Here is a 14724-nt window from a genome sequence, read left to right as displayed (position 1 = left end):
CCACTGGGCAGCCCAGGGCGCTGCCCCATAATTAAATGAATTTGCGTGGGTAATGATTTAGTGCAGCCACCGGCTGGAGCATGGACTCCCCCTCACCATGAGGTCCCCCAAAATCAAGCTCACTTACACCCTCTAGATGAGACAGCCTGCCTTTCCTCTGGTGGTAAATATCCCGTAAGTATCCCATAAATATCCCTCCTAGCAAATCCTGCTAGGAGGTAGGGGGGGGCTCCCCGCCCCCGTGGACCATGCTCTAACCTTTTAAAGCTGCTAGAATCTTCAGAATTTTCAACCTTGGTACTACTGATATTTTGGGCTGAGTAATCTTTTCTTGTCCGGGGTGGGGTGGGGGGACGACCTGCGCATTGTAGGACGTTCAGCGGCATCCCCGGGCTCCACCCACCAGATGCCAGTAGCCTCCACCCCCCACAGCCGTGACAAAAATATCTCCAGACTGCCAAGCGTCCCCTGCGGGCCAAAAGTGCCCCAGGTGAGAGCCACTGTTAAGTTCAGAAGTTTTTCCACCACCCCACGAGGACCTGGGACTAGGACGATGAGCTGCTATCCATGCACCCCACACAAAAAAACAAAACCCAAGACATGGACGTTTAAGACCTTTCCCTAGTGAAAGCCAAGATTCGTCTACCATTTTACTGCAAACTTTCTCCCTTGTTGGTGGCCACCAGAAGACTATGGACAAGGGAAATTTAGGCAGGTCCCTGTGCAGGGGTGGGGGGTTGGGGAGAGAGGAGAAAAGGTGTTTAGCCAGGTGGTACTCTTTGAGGGACAACTTAACATTCATTCACATGGCATAAAACAAAGAGACTGGTAGGTGACAGTCCCACGGCTTTAAGTGCCATGTGTGAACCGATGACCCCTCATTTTATACCACTGGGGCTCAGCGGCTCCATGTGGGCATTTTATAGGCATCATCCCAGGACATGGCAGTACCATGCACCAAACTGCTCAGGTCCAAACTTGCAAGTCCTTCTCGATTCTCCCATTCCGTTCCTCACCTTCCACAGCCATCTGTCAGGTCAGCTCTGCTTCCAGAACACCTCCCTATCTGCTGTCTTGTCTCTAGCTCGCCCTCTGCCCCCTTAGTGTGAGCCACTGTCATCTCCTACCAGACCTCTCTTGCTCCCTACATCAGGGTTTCCCCGGCCTCACGCTACTTACATTTTGTTTGGGGAAGACGGCTGTCTTGTGCATTGTAAGATGTCCAGCAGCATCCCTGGGCTCCACCCACTAGACACCAGTTGTCACCACCACCCCTCAAATTGCAACAAAAATGTCTCCAGATATTGCTGAATGTCCCCTGGGGGACAAAATCGTCCCTGGTCGAGAACCACTGTCCTACATCCTGCACACAGAAAAACCAGGATATTTCTAAAAATGAGTATTGCATCATGCCACTCCCCTGCTGAAAACCCTCCAATGTCTTCCCACCGACCTTATAAAACCCAGGCTCCTTCCTGTGGCTTCCAAGACCCTTTATAAATTTGCCTCCGCCTCCTTCTCCAACGTCCTCTCTGCTATGCCATGCTGTCCCTCACTGGCTCTGACCACACTGGTCTTCTTTCTGTTCCTTGAACATTCCAAGCTTGCTTCCATCCACCCTTTGCACTGCTGTCCCTTCTGCCTAGCATGCACTCTAGATCCCTGCATGGCTCACTGTTCACCCACACAAACCTCAGGTCAAACGTCTCCTGATCAGCAAGGCCTTCCCTGACCCTTCTACGTAAAGAGCCCCCCGCCTGGATTCTCTGTCACATGACCTGTGCTCAGCACAATAGAAAATGGTCTTTCCATCATTTGTCATCTGCCCCTTCACCAGACTGTGAGCTCCCGAGAGCCAGGAGGGACCCTGTCTGCCTGGTCCACAGCCCAAGTGCCTGGCACAGAGTCCTCCCCTCCCCATCCTGAGACCTGGGGTCAGGTTCCCTTCCAATATTACTCTTCTATATGTATGTCGTTGACCTTCCTGCATCACTTTTAACTACATCTGACCTATATTAAAACGTGTGTGGCTGGGGGTACCATGTACACGGCTTAGCATACACAAAATAGCTGCTTGGCGTGAAACACAAAGGCCAATTAGTTAATTAATGGTCTGCGTCTTGCCCCTCGGCGTTTTCGGTCGGCGTGTAATCCTTCCACTGGTCACGATTTCGGCTTGTTCCCTGTCCCCAAGGTTTGGAGCCGGGAAGGTTGTTGGGGGGCCAACAGCCTCCATATCCATCAATTCAACTGATGGAGTATCGCGGGCCTGAAAACCTCTAGTGCGGGCTTCAAGGAAAGGTAGTTCTCGGGGTCAACGGCAGGGCGGCCCCGGGTACAGCTCGGTGGACGGTGCTGGCCGAGTCCCGACCCCGCGGCCGGCGGGTCCCCGCACCTGCGCCAGGGCCAAGGTTGGGGGGGGGGCGTCTTCCGGCGGGTCGGCGCACCTGCACCCCGGCCGAGGTGGGGGGGCGGGCGTCTCCCGGCGGGTAGGCGCACCTGCGCCTGGGCCCCGGGGGTACCTCCGGGCAGGGGGCGGGTTCTCTGAGCGCTGCGGGGGGCTGCCCCCCACGGAGAGCACCCCCCAGCAGGGGGGCGTGCCCGCGCTGTAGGCACTCCCCGACGCGATCGGGACCCCCGAGGCTACGTCACAGGGTAAGGAGTGACACCACCCGGTTCCGTCGCCGCAGGCACCAGGGTGGAAGAGGCACGGTGGGCCTGCGGGGGCGGGAAGCCGGGTCAACACGCAACGTGACTGTCCCTCGGGCCCTGGGTGCGCCCAGCTCCGCCTCTCTCCCCTTCGGAGTCTGCGCGGGGCCGGTGGGCGGGGCCCGAGTGGGCCCGCCCCGCCCCGCATCCCACACTGCCCCGCGACAGGAAGAGGGGCCGCGGCTTCCGGAACTTCCGGGCGGTTGCTGGTTGGGCCGGTGGTGGCTTAGCGCCTTTGCTCGCGATGGCCGCGGCCGTCGCTATGGAGACAGGTAAGTAGCGCCCGGAGCCCCGCAAACACAGCTACCCCAGGCCGGACACCTCCTCCAGCTTCCCCGGGCCTCCTGCCCCGTAACTCCGGCGGGGCTCCTGTCCGCGGCTCCCTCCTCCTCACCTGCCGCGCAGACGCCGACCCCTCCCGGCCTCCCGAAGCCCCGGCTCCCCGGCCACCCGGCCCCGACCCCCTGACCTCCCGCACCCCAGGTCCCCGGCGCCCCGGCCGGGCCCAGCGGGAGGGCGCGATCCTGACCCGCCTCCTCTGGCTGGTTGTCTGCGTCCCGGAGGAGCTTGCGTAGGTTTGAGCTGTCCCCAGGCTGTGTGCCGTTCTGCCTGTGACCTTTCTTGCAGAGGCGCACGCCCGGTCGACGCTTGTGCACCTTGCCTTCTAGACGTGTTCCTGACGGACGTAGCGCTCGGTTGTTGCAGCGCGGGAAGGCACAGTTCTTACAGCCTTCCCGCATTGGTCACTCTGGAGACCTCGGGCAGTGGCTCCAGGGGTGAACGTCCCGCCCTGTGGGTGCACCTGTGTCCTCTGACGACTTCTCTTTAGAGAAGCTTCTAAGGCGGTCTCACGAATCAGGGCTCTGCTCCCCTCGCCGTGCAAGGAAGGGTTATCTCCTCCCACACCCAGCTTAGGAAAACCGTCCCATGCCTGAATTTATGCAGAAATACGCCTCGGCAATACTCGTCTCTTGACTCGTTTTCTTCTACAAGCCAGGGTTGTAGATAGTGACCTTTATTTTGGGTGATTTTTGCCATCTTCCCTCCCAGATGATGCCGGAAATCGACTTCGGTTTCAGTTGGAGCTGGAATTTGTGCAGTGCTTAGCCAACCCCAATTACCTTAACTGTAAGTTGTTGAGCACCTTACTGAATTGGGTAGCTTTTAGTGATCTCTGACGGAAGAATTGCAGTTCCTAATAATATCTATTTTTATATATACTCAGTGCAGTGAAATGACTGCCACACTTACATGGGAACGTGTGTGTGTTGAACAGACTGGGGCTTATGTTTTGAATTCAGTGTGTGTCGGTGGTGGGGAAGTTATCTGAGCAGATGCTTTATGTTAGGAGTCACAAATCAGTAGTCCGAGGATTGGTTTGCTCTACAGACTTTTTTTTTTTTTATGCCTTTCAGTTCTTGCCCAAAGAGGTTACTTCAAAGACAAAGCTTTTGTTAATTATCTTAAGTACTTGCTTTACTGGAAAGAACCAGAATATGCCAAGTATCTAAAGTAAGTTTAATTTTTATAGTCCTAAATATATGTATAGTTTATTATATTCCAAAACATTGATATTTAACAGATTTTCTCGTTTTATGTTGGAAAAAATATGTTTTGAATCTCTCCACTTCTTTCAGTTGCCTCCACCTTAATACGAGACATTCTCATCTCCAGCTTGGATTATTGCAGTGTCCACTCCCTGGTTATCCCTGCTTCTGCTCTTCCCTTCCTCCTGGGTCCACCCTCCCCCAAGCCAAACGAAGCAAAACAGTTTTCTACACAGAAGCCAACTTGATCTTTCAAAAGTGTAAATTACGACGTGACCCTTTCTTGCTTAGAACCTTTCAATGGCTTCCCATTGCGTGCAGAACAAATTCCTACCTCTTTTCTTGGACTAAAGCCCTATATGATCTGGCTCTGTTTTTTGACTTTATCTTAAAATGTGTGTGGCTGGGGCTACCATGTACAAGGCTTAGCATAAACAAAATAGCTGCTTGGTTTGAAACACAAAGGCCAATTAGTTAATTACTTTATTTCACTGGGTTTCTGACTCTAATGAACCCACAATCTGTAGATGAAGTGGTATTGCCTGAGGCTGAAAATTAAAGAACATGGGGTACTTACAAGGAAGATTTTCTGGAAGAAGTGACCTCACCTGACTCTTAATACAGGCATGCCTCAGATATTGTGGGTTTGCTTCCAGACCACTGCAATAAGGTGACTATTGCAATAAATTGAGCCAAATGAATTTTTTGGTTTTCCGGTACATTTAAAAGTTAACACTATACCGCAGGCTATTAAGTGTGCAATAGTATTAAGTCAAAAAAAGGGTACATACCTCAATTTAAAAATATTGTTAAAAAAACGCTAACCATAGTCTGAGCTTTTAGGGAGTCATGGTCACAGATCACCATAACAAATATTATAATAATAAAAAGTTTGCAATGTGAGAATTATCAAAATGTGACACAGACATGAAGTGAGCAGGTGTGGTTGGAAAAATGGTGCCTGCAGACTTGCTCAATGAAGGGCTGCCACAAACCTTTAATTTGTAAACGGAAAATCCAAAAAGCAAAACCAAACTGGTATGTCTGTAGCTGCGGGCCTCCTGTGGGCCAAGCACTGTACTTAACTTAAACCTTGAACTCTCAGCTCTTCTTTGCCTTAAGTCGGTAGTCAGAAAGCAATAGTGAAACTTCTTGTCTTTTTTTTTTTAAACCATGTTTGATAGGAAAATGATTCAAACTTGTCCTTTATTCAAGCCACTTTTTTGATCTGTGTCAACTGATTCACAAAGCCCACATCCTTCTGCCTGCAGGACCCTTTGCACCCGGACTCGTCCTTTATAAACAGTCACTCATTTAATAATCCAGAGAAAAGACTTTTTATTAGGTGTTGTGTGTATGTGGACTTGGTGATCCGTGTGGACACGGGGCCGCAGGCACGGTCAAACATCTCCCCCACAGCGTTGCTGGGTTGGCTGTCTACACTCTGGAGCGGACCAGGTGAGCACCTGTTGCTCTATTCAGGGACAGCCCGATTCCACCGTTTGCTGGATGCTGGAAAGTTTGTCCTTATTTTGGGATATAATCTATATCCCTGTGTAGCTTCAACCCATGTTTCCGGTTTTGTCCCTGAATTAATCTGGAACCAGTCTGTGCCCTCTGGAGGCAGCTGCCCTTCCGATGTTCACGTTCAGGAGAGGTTGCAGGTTAAGCCCTGTGGGCATTAGTCTGTACAGGGTTTGTTTGTGTAGTAGTCGCCACCATTGAAAGATTGGGAAGTCTCTTACAATGATCCGAACTCTGGAAAAGCCGAGAACTGCGGGTCCTCGTGCTTCCAAGTCAGTGCCTGCCTGGTCTGAGGGGCAGCCCCCGCGTGCAGACGTCTGCTCTAGCAGGAGCCAGCACCCGCACCTGTAGGGTGCTGCTTCTGTCTGCTCTTCTCAGCCCCCTTCAGCCACTTCTCGGGTGCCCTTCTGTGGATGTTTTGCAATTGTGCCTTCCACTGTTCAGCCAAGAACTAAACACAGGCCTTCAGATGTGGTCAGGGTGTGCTGGAGCAGATCGTTTCTTTCCTTCATGTGGGCATTACCCTTCAGTAAGTGTAACTTGAGTTTATGTTACTTTTTTGTTGCGGTAGGGAAGGGGCAAGGATGCACATTGCTGACCTACTGAGAATTTTATGTTCACTTGAACCCTTCAGTTCTTCATCAGTGCTGTTAGCCGACTTACTGAGAATTTTACGTTCACTTGAACCCTTCAGTTCTTCATCAGTGTAGTTAACGGAGTTCTCCATTTATGTCTGTCTTACTTTTTAAAAATTTAAATGCAGAACTTTCCTTCTGTATTTCTTTTATTTTCTCTGGTTGGTTAATGCTGTAATTGTAGCTGATCAAAATATTTATCAGTTCTTCTTATTCTGTCATTTAATGTACTCTGAGCATTATCTTTTCCAGGTTTGAGAAATGATCACTGCATGTCTAAATTCCGTTTATTGACTCAGTGCCACTTCAGACCATTCTCTTGGTTGTCACATTAGTTTACAGACGAGGAAGCTAAACCTGAGAGAGGCTGAGTACCTTGTACAAAGGCCCCCAGCTACTGAGTGGCAGAGCTGGTATTCAAACCCGGGTGTTTTTGTTTGTTTGTTTTAAGAGAGGAGCAGGGGAGAGATGGGCAGAGGGGGAGAGAGAATCTTAAGCAGACTCCATGCGCAGTGTGGAGGCCAACACGGGGCTCTGTGCCCCGACCCTGAGATCAGCACGTGAGCCAAAATCAAGAGTCGGATGCTTAACTGACTGAGCCACCCCGGTGCCCCTCAAACCCAGGTCTTTTAACTACCAGTGCCCTCATGGAAAGGGAAGAGCCACGTCAGGTGTGAGCAGGGCATTTCAGGCGTAGCTCCCAAAAGCTACAAGCAACAGTATCTTTGGAGTGTAGATAGCGCACCTTTATTATTTTGGAAGGACGGCATTGGTACCGGGCCCTGCTACGCAGTGTGGTCTTCAGGCCAGCATCTTGCTGTCACTGGGGAGCTCATTTAGAAATGCATCGCTCAGGCCCCACCCAGACCTACTAAGTCACACTCTGCATTTAAGAAGTGAGTCATGAGCCCATGCTGTTTTCATACTTTAGAGGCATTTGTATACTTCATAGTTTTGGCTCTCTGTGCTCTCTATAGAAGTTTTTTAATGAATTCACTAAGATTTCATGTCTTTTCTATTTGAAATAATGTCACCTAGAAAATAGCTGGAAAAGGGACGCCTGGGTGGCTCAGTCGGTTAAGCAGCTGGCTTAGGCTCAGGTCATGATCCCAGGGTCCTGGGATCGAGTCCCGCATCAGGCGCCCTGCTCGGTGGGGAGCCTGCTTCTCCCTCTGCCTGCCCCTCCCCCTGCTTGTGCTGTTTCTTTCTCTGACAATTTAAAAAAAAAAACTGGAAAAATAAAGAGAATTTCTATATATTCTTCACCCAGGTATTGTAAATGTTCCCATCTTCCTGGGAACATTAACATTAATACCTAGTCTACAGACCTCATTCTGATTTTGTCCACTGGCTCATTAATGTCCTGTGTCTGGGACAGGATCCAGTCTAGGCCACTATGCTACGTTTTGTCTTTGTGTCTTCTTAGTCTTTAATCTGAGTTTCTTGATGCCCCCCGCCCCCGATGACTGTGAGCCAGAAGTGATATTGTAGGCTTCTTGGTATATCCCATCAGGAGTAGTAGTCAGTTTGACCTACTAGTGATAGTTTTGATCGCTTGGTTGAGGTGTGGCTGCCAGGTTTCTCCGTATCAAGGTACTAGTTTTTCTTTGTATTTAGTAAGTATCTTGTGAGGAAATACTTTGAGACTATGTAAATACTTTGTTTCTTATCATACTTTTACCCACTAATTTTAGCATCTATTGATAACCTGCCTGAAACAATTTTTACTGTGATTTTCTAGCATTCTTTCTACATTAGTTGTAATTTAGGTGTAAGGAAGAAACATTCTCTTATTCCCTATTTATTTATTCATTTACAAGAGTTACATGAGCATGGACTCTTGGATTCTTATTTTTGTTTTCTGGATTATAATTATGTGTTTTCTTGCTCTAATGATTCCAGGTTTGACCATTAGGAGCCCCTTCAGATTGGCTCCTGAGTACTTGGGACATACCCCATAGTTTTTTTGAGCACTTTACTTTCCAGCACTACCTAATGTTCCCAGCTCACCTTGTACTTTCCCTGCCTTAGCCCTGCAGTCAGCCGTTTCCCCCGAGGAGCTCTGGAAAGTGCTACTGAAAATCCACGATCTGGGCGCTGAGTGTGCTTGTTGTTGGTACCACAGTCATTTCTTCTAGGCCCTCTTTGCACACACAGCCAAGAAGGGGTGTGTGTGTTTGTGTGTGTATACACTGTGTCTACTTCTAGTCCTGTCTGTTTCTGTGTGTCTGTGTGAAAAGCAGCCAGGGGTTCATGCTGATGTTTTCAACTGTAGTTCCATAACATGGTCCATTCTAGCCTCTCCCCTTCCTTGTAACTCCTTTTCTGATAGTTGGAAACTTGGCTCTCTTTACAGTGTATTTACTGACACGGTTGCTCAATCTTAGAGTATATGTGAAGTAAGTCCTTGTGGAAGACTGGAACACAGTATCGTGCATAGTTCTTTGTAAAACGGACTCAGTTTTCAATAAAAGTTGTCTTTATCACTATTGATGGAAAACCAGTAGTTATCAGTTAAACAGATAATTTCTAAAGTTAAAAAGGGCTCATGTTCCTCACCTTGGACACCACTAGAATAGCATGGTTTGCCCCCAAAGTTTGACTCTACTTACCAGTTACTGTGTGGTCTTGGGCAGGTTATTTAATCTTTCTGAACTTAAGTTTTTTCACTGTTGAAAATGTTGCTTCCTGCTGACTTGGATGACCGGCTTCCCTGCAGAAGCAGGAAACACAGAACCCTGTACTACCAAAGTGAACCGAGTTAGTGTTCTAGAAACGGTAGGCTACCAGATGGTTTTTGAGTGAGTGACTGGATTGCAGCTTGGCGTTACCGACCTAAGTCAGGTTGATGACTCACTTGTCACCCTAAACCCAGGTACCCCCAGTGTCTGCACATGTTAGAGCTGCTGCAGTATGAGCACTTCCGCAAGGAGCTGGTGAACGCTCAGTGTGCCAAGTTCATTGACGAGCAGCAGATCCTTCACTGGCAGCACTATTCCCGGAAGCGGATGCGCCTCCAGCAAGCGCTGGCCGAGCAGCAGCAGCAGAACAACGCGGCGGGGAAGTGACGCGGCCCCTGGGGCTGCACGGGGCTCTTCAGACACGGACGTCCCGCGCGCACAGCGAGCACAGACTCTCTGGCTGCCTCTGGGTGGGTACCACCTGAGCCTTCCGGGCCCTGTTTCATCCAGCTAGCTTTGTCCTGTTCGTAGATGGCTTCTGTCAAACCAGAACTGTCATACTTAGGTTTCCCTGTGGATTTGTAAGTTATTATTAGGACTTCACCAACTGAATAAAAACAGAAACGTTAGGTAATGCTCTAAACCAATTTAAGGCTGCAGCGAGGGATGGGGTACGGGGAGGGCCACCAAATGTCCCAAACCCCAAGCCTAGCTCTGTTGCTCACGTACGGCGGGGCCTGGGCAAGTCTGTCTCCTCCGACCTTCCTGTCCCTCAGAGGAGCTACCCTACCCCTCCTACCTACAGAATGAGAGGAAGGGAGTCCGTGATTTCCTTAAATCAGAGAGCAGGACCTGCAGGAAGGACTGACCTGCAAAACCCCTTGCTGTGCAAGAGGGCTTCAAGGAACGGTCATCGGTAGGTCACTGACCTGGTGATGGCAGGGAGAAGATGGATGATTAACTTCTAACTGGACTCTTGACCTTGGGCTAGAATAAAGATGAGGAGCCTCAAGTATGTGCCATCATCCGGCACCGCTAACAAGTACGTGGCAGGTGGTACCGTACGAGCGTCGTCCCGTCCACGCTTCACGTGCAGAGCCAGCCTTGTCCGTAAAGGGGGGAGCTGAGGTGCAGACGTTAGCTAACTTGTCTACGGTTACACAGCTAGGAACTGGTGATCGGTGCCCCCGACTCACAGGCTGGGGCTCTTGCCACCACCAGGTTCTGTGGGCTCTGACCTCTCTGCCGCCGGCCTCATCCAGAGTAGTGGAGCACATTCGACGGTGGACTGCACTGGCCGTGCAGAGGCTGGACTGGATGTGCTCTGCTCTCCACTGGTTAGGGTACTTTCTACATTCTGAAGCCAAAGAAGACGCTTGAGGAAGAACAGTTTGTGGCATTTAAGGTCAAAGATCCTAACTCCTTTTGACATTTGGAATTCGCTCTCTGCACTGGTAGGGACTTTGGGGCACTTCTCTCCCCTCCAGTAATACATGCCCTTGTGCTATTACTGTTTCCCCTGAAGACCTGCCTTACCTCGATCTTAGATTCCCATATATCAAAAGCAAACTGAAGGGTTCGTGGGCATTTTAAAAGCACTTTCTATTCAGACGTAAGCCAGTTTTTTTTTTTAACCGTTATTTATTTACTGCTAACATGAATTCAAAAAAAGTATGCAATTGCCTTTATACTAGAGGAAATCAGGAAATCCAGACACAATTGCCATCATCAAATCTTAATCTTCAGAGAACAACATCTGCACGAGGCTGGCCTGAAGACACTCAGATTCCACCAGTTTTTGAGGCTGTAAGAGAAGAACGGTCCAATCTTAACCCACGGCTACAAAAATGGTATTAGGAGGCAAAGTGGTGTTCTGCCTTGAGTGACATACATCTTACAACAGGGAAATTATGCCATTCAAAAACTATCAACTAGTTGTAACAAGTCTTAGGAAATAGTTAAGCTATTTGCCTGAAGATGAATCACTAAAATACTTGGCTCCTCAGACTAAAACGAGAGACGGCAAGCCCAGTGCCATTCCCTTCCCCCCGGGGTCTTTAATTTAGAATCCCAGGGCCGTGGCTAACCTAGAGGAGGTACCCTTTCTTTTCGACCAGAATTCTGGATTAAGTGGAAAACAACTGGTCAGGAACGATGTGTAAACTAGCTTCCTTGAGCCGTGCTTACAGAATTTTGAAACAGAGTGGCTTTTAGAAAGCATGAGAAAGACCTAATATTTAGATATCTGCATTATTAATAGTTTATTGGGATCGGCCACAGGGATGGACGTCCAAGTTGTGTATTTTTAACGCACTCTGGACACCAACGTGATACTTGGCGTGAAATGTCGGGGCCTTTTCTGACGGGTGAGCTGCGGCCCCAGCACGATGAGAAGGAAGACACTTACCGTCCCGTACTTAAGTAGCGTAGGCACTGCTGTCACCTTCAGGTTTTTTCTGAAGTCGTTATTCGGATCCTTCCAACTGTTTTGAAAAGAAGAGGTGATCGTGGTTTCTCACAGATAATAGCCGATATATTCCTACGTTTAGTCTCTTAGTAATCATTGTTTTTGTCGTAAACGTTTACTGAACCTTGAGGACTATGACTTTGTGACTCTGCAGTTTTCCTTTAGAGCCTGACTACGATATAAAGCACATGTAAAGACAGTTAAGTTCTGAACTAATACCAGGCCAACTTTATTGAATTACCCATACCACAAGCGGCGAAATACAGCAACTCCCAATGGCTTGCCTTACGCGGCTATACTGAGAAGGGACAACCTTTGTCCCGAGGCCCTTCCCGCCGAAGCTGCACGTCTAGCGCACGCCTGGGAAACAAGGAGTACACGGGCACTTACTAGGGTTTCTCTCCCACTTGGCAGTAGATGAACACACATCCTTCACTGATATGCTTCAGCCCCTCTCGTACGACCGGCTCGGCTTAAAACAAAAAGACAAACTAATGGCATACCCGCTGTGGAAGCTGGCCCGGAGAAGCCGCGTCTGGGTAAGTGCGCAGCCCCTCACCTGCAGGTAGCGGAGGGGCTTGATGCGGGCCATGCCGACCCCCGGCCCCGGGAAAACGCGTCTCGCGCCGCGGCAGCGAGCATGCTAGGGGCCTGGGCTGGTGGCCGGGCTCGAGCAGGAGCGCCCGGGGAGCCGGCTGGGAACGGGAGGCGAGCCGCCCCGCGCGCCGGACGCCCTCGTCCGCCCTCGTCCGCCCTCGTCCGCCCTCCCCTCCCCCCGCCCGGGCCGCGGCCTGGCCGGGCAGCCCGTCGTCCGCGCAGCAGCTCCCCGGCGCCGCCTCACCGAGCACGCAGTCGGGGCACCAGCTCTTGCCCCCGGCGTCCTTAGAGCCGGTGAAGTAGGCGAAGATGGTCTTGTCGTGGTGCTGCTCCACGGCCCGGCGGAACTCCTCGAAGCCGGACACGCTCACCTCCTCGCAGCCCGCCATCGGGAGGGCGCGCCGCGCTCGGCCGCCCGGGGCCCCTGGAGGCGCGGCCGCGGGGCGGGGCCCCGAGCTGGGCGGGGCGCGGCTGCTTCCGCCGGGACCCCGCGGCGCTACGGGAGCCTCGGGCGGCCATAGCGCGCCCGCGCCGCCTTCCTGCGCTCGCTGCGTCTTGCCCTCCCCGCCGGCGCCGCGCAGACAGTCGAGCTTCTGCCCTAGCGGCCCCGGCCCCGGCCCCATGGGCGCTGGCCGCCAAGCCCGCCGCCGCGCAGCCCCGGGACCCCCAGCGCCGGGCCCCCTAACGGCTCCCAGGCCGCCCTGCGCCGGTTGCTATGGCGACCGGGCGAGCGGCCGGAAGCGCGGCCTAGCCGGTCCCCCTCCCGCTTCCCGGTAGCCGCGCCGCGCCCGGGCCAGGTGGGCTCGGGCCGGGGCCGGGGGGGTTCTGGGAAGCCGCGCCAGGAGCCGCGGACCCGGGGCCCGGGAGACCCCGAGCCGGGGCCGCGCCCGTCACTCGCGCTCCTGCCGCGGCCGGGGGGCGCCGGGGGGGCCCGGGCGGGGGGCCGGGCGGGGGTCGGGCCGCGGCGGCCGGAGCGCGGAGCGCGGAGCGCGGAGCGCGTGCGTGCGTGTGTGCGGCGGCCTCGGCGGCGGCGGGCGGGGAAGGCGCGCGCGGCCCTGCAGCCATGAGCGGGGCGGCCGGCCGCTGCGTGGGGCCCAGCCGGCCGGGGCGCGGGCGCGGGCGGCCGTGGGGCAAGAGGTGCGCCGCGGGGACGCCCCGAGGTCGGGGAGCCGGGCGCCGGCCGCCCGGCGCGGCCTGGGAGACGCGCTGTGTGAGCGCAGACCGGCTGCGGGACCGTCGGCGGCCGCGGGGGAGAAGGGCCGAGGCCGGGGCCGCCGGGGCCGCAGGCGCGAGCGAGCCGGGGGCTTCGGGGACCCCTGGCGCTGCAGGCGCGGTTGAGGCGGCGGGGGACCCTGGGGCCGTGTGGGTGGACGGGGCTGTGGGGCAGCCCCAGGTGGTGGGGCCCGTCGGGTCAGTGTGGGTGACCGGCTCCGGGGGGGAGGAGGAGGGGGCGCTCTCCCCGAGTCCCCGGGGCTGCGAGCGGAAAGGCCGCCCGGGCTCCACGGGGCACGAGAGCATCCTGGAGCTGTGGCTGAAGGTGCAGGCTATGAGGGCAGCGTCGGGCTGTGGGGAGGGAAGCAGGGTGGAGCTCCACCCGGTGCCTGCAGGGGAGGGCCCGGTTGAAAGGGGTGTCCCCGGCCGGGCTTCCTGGGTAGAGACGAGCCGGGCTGGCCTCACAGGACCCTGGGTGAAAGGACAGGCCAGGGCGGCCCCCGGGGCCCCTGGAGGGTCTGCGGCTATGGGGCTCGGGGCAGCTTGTGGGATGGCCTCGGGCTTGTGTGGGCAGGGACAGGCCGTGGGCCTGCTTTCTGGGGGTGTGCCTGCGGCCCTGGGGACGAGTTCCGGGATTATCCCATACCTGCTGGGGAGAGGACAGGCTCTGGGGGTGCCCGGAGCCATGGGGTGGCCTGAGGCTGCGCAGAGAGAGATGGGCTGTGGGGCCGCTCCGGGTGTGTGGGACAGGGGCCAGCCGGTGCAGGTGCCGGGGGCGCTGGTCCGAGAGGCGGTCTGTGGGGACACCGCGGGCCTGTGGGGAAGGGGACAGGCTGGGAGGGTGCCTGATGCTGTGGGGGCACCCAGAGGCACGGAGGAGGAAGCGACCTCTGTGGGTGCCCTGGGCATGTGGTGGAGGAGGCGGGCTGTGGAGGGGGTGGGCTCTGGCGGTGTTCCTGGCGTATGGGGTGCTGGACAGCCTGTGGGGGTGCCTTGTGCTGTTGAAGAGGAAGCTAGATGTGGGGCTGACGCAGGATTCAGGGAAAGGGGACAGAGCGTGTGGGTAGAGACTGGGTCTGGAGGTGACCCGGGGTCATGGGCAGCCACACAGACCACAGAGGTAGGTGGCCGTGATGAGCAGGAGGTAGGCTCTGGGGGTGCTCCAGGCCTGTGGGGTATGGGGCCGGGAATGGGAGTACCTCTGGCTCTGGGGAAGGAGACAGGCTGTGGGAACCTGCCGGGTCTGTGGGCGACCGAGCAGCCTGTGGGGGTGTCCCAGGCTGTGGTGGTGCCACCAGGAGCCCCAGGAGAACAGGTGAGCTACGGAGGTCTCCCCGGCCAGTGGGAGAGGC

General features: G+C 54.2%; 2 protein-coding genes across 2 annotated transcripts; one reads left to right on the top strand and one right to left on the bottom strand.

Moving 5' to 3' along the window:
- The first annotated feature begins 2854 nt into the window (after positions 1 to 2854).
- On the top strand, positions 2855 to 9725 carry MED31 (mediator complex subunit 31). The gene is made up of 4 exons (XM_006746978.3): positions 2855 to 2981; positions 3760 to 3837; positions 4125 to 4221; positions 9291 to 9725. The coding sequence occupies exons 1-4, from the start codon at positions 2954 to 2956 to the stop codon at positions 9481 to 9483; spliced, it is 396 nt and encodes a 131-aa protein (XP_006747041.1). The 5' UTR covers positions 2855 to 2953; the 3' UTR covers positions 9484 to 9725.
- A 992-nt stretch (positions 9726 to 10717) lies between these two features.
- On the bottom strand, positions 10718 to 12611 carry TXNDC17 (thioredoxin domain containing 17). Its single transcript, XM_081805921.1, has 4 exons — positions 12405 to 12611; positions 11954 to 12035; positions 11504 to 11579; positions 10718 to 10900 (listed from the first exon to the last, which is right to left on the bottom strand). Exons 1-4 carry the CDS (start codon positions 12547 to 12549, stop codon positions 10832 to 10834), a joined length of 372 nt encoding a protein of 123 aa, XP_081662047.1. The 5' UTR covers positions 12550 to 12611; the 3' UTR covers positions 10718 to 10831.
- Between the last annotated feature and the right edge of the window lie 2113 nt (positions 12612 to 14724).

The sequence above is a fragment of the Leptonychotes weddellii genome, chromosome 15, assembly GCF_054177405.1.
Source record: "Leptonychotes weddellii isolate Sample4059 chromosome 15, ASM5417740v2, whole genome shotgun sequence".
In the NCBI taxonomy this organism is placed as follows: Eukaryota; Metazoa; Chordata; class Mammalia; order Carnivora; family Phocidae; genus Leptonychotes; species Leptonychotes weddellii.
The sequence above is the reverse complement of the archived record's forward strand: the minus strand, read 5'-3'. Positions and strand labels throughout refer to the sequence as shown.

Bases quoted from the DNA above. Each gene is read 5' to 3' on its own strand.
- MED31 (XM_006746978.3), top strand. From the start codon at position 2,954: ATGGCCGCGGCCGTCGCTATGGAGACAG. The intron at 2,982-3,759 runs GTAAGTAGCGCC...CTTCCCTCCCAG, and splicing joins GGCCGTCGCTATGGAGACAG to ATGATGCCGGAAATCGACTT. The intron at 4,222-9,290 runs GTAAGTTTAATT...CCCTAAACCCAG, and splicing joins GAATATGCCAAGTATCTAAA to GTACCCCCAGTGTCTGCACA.
- TXNDC17 (XM_081805921.1), bottom strand. From the start codon at position 12,549: ATGGCGGGCTGCGAGGAGGTGAGCGTGTCCGGCTTCGAGGAGTTCCGC. The intron at 12,036-12,404 runs GTGAGGCGGCGC...TTTTGTTTTAAG, and splicing joins GTGCCCCGACTGCGTGCTCG to CCGAGCCGGTCGTACGAGAG. The intron at 11,580-11,953 runs GTAAGTGCCCGT...TTTTCAAAACAG, and splicing joins CAAGTGGGAGAGAAACCCTA to TTGGAAGGATCCGAATAACG.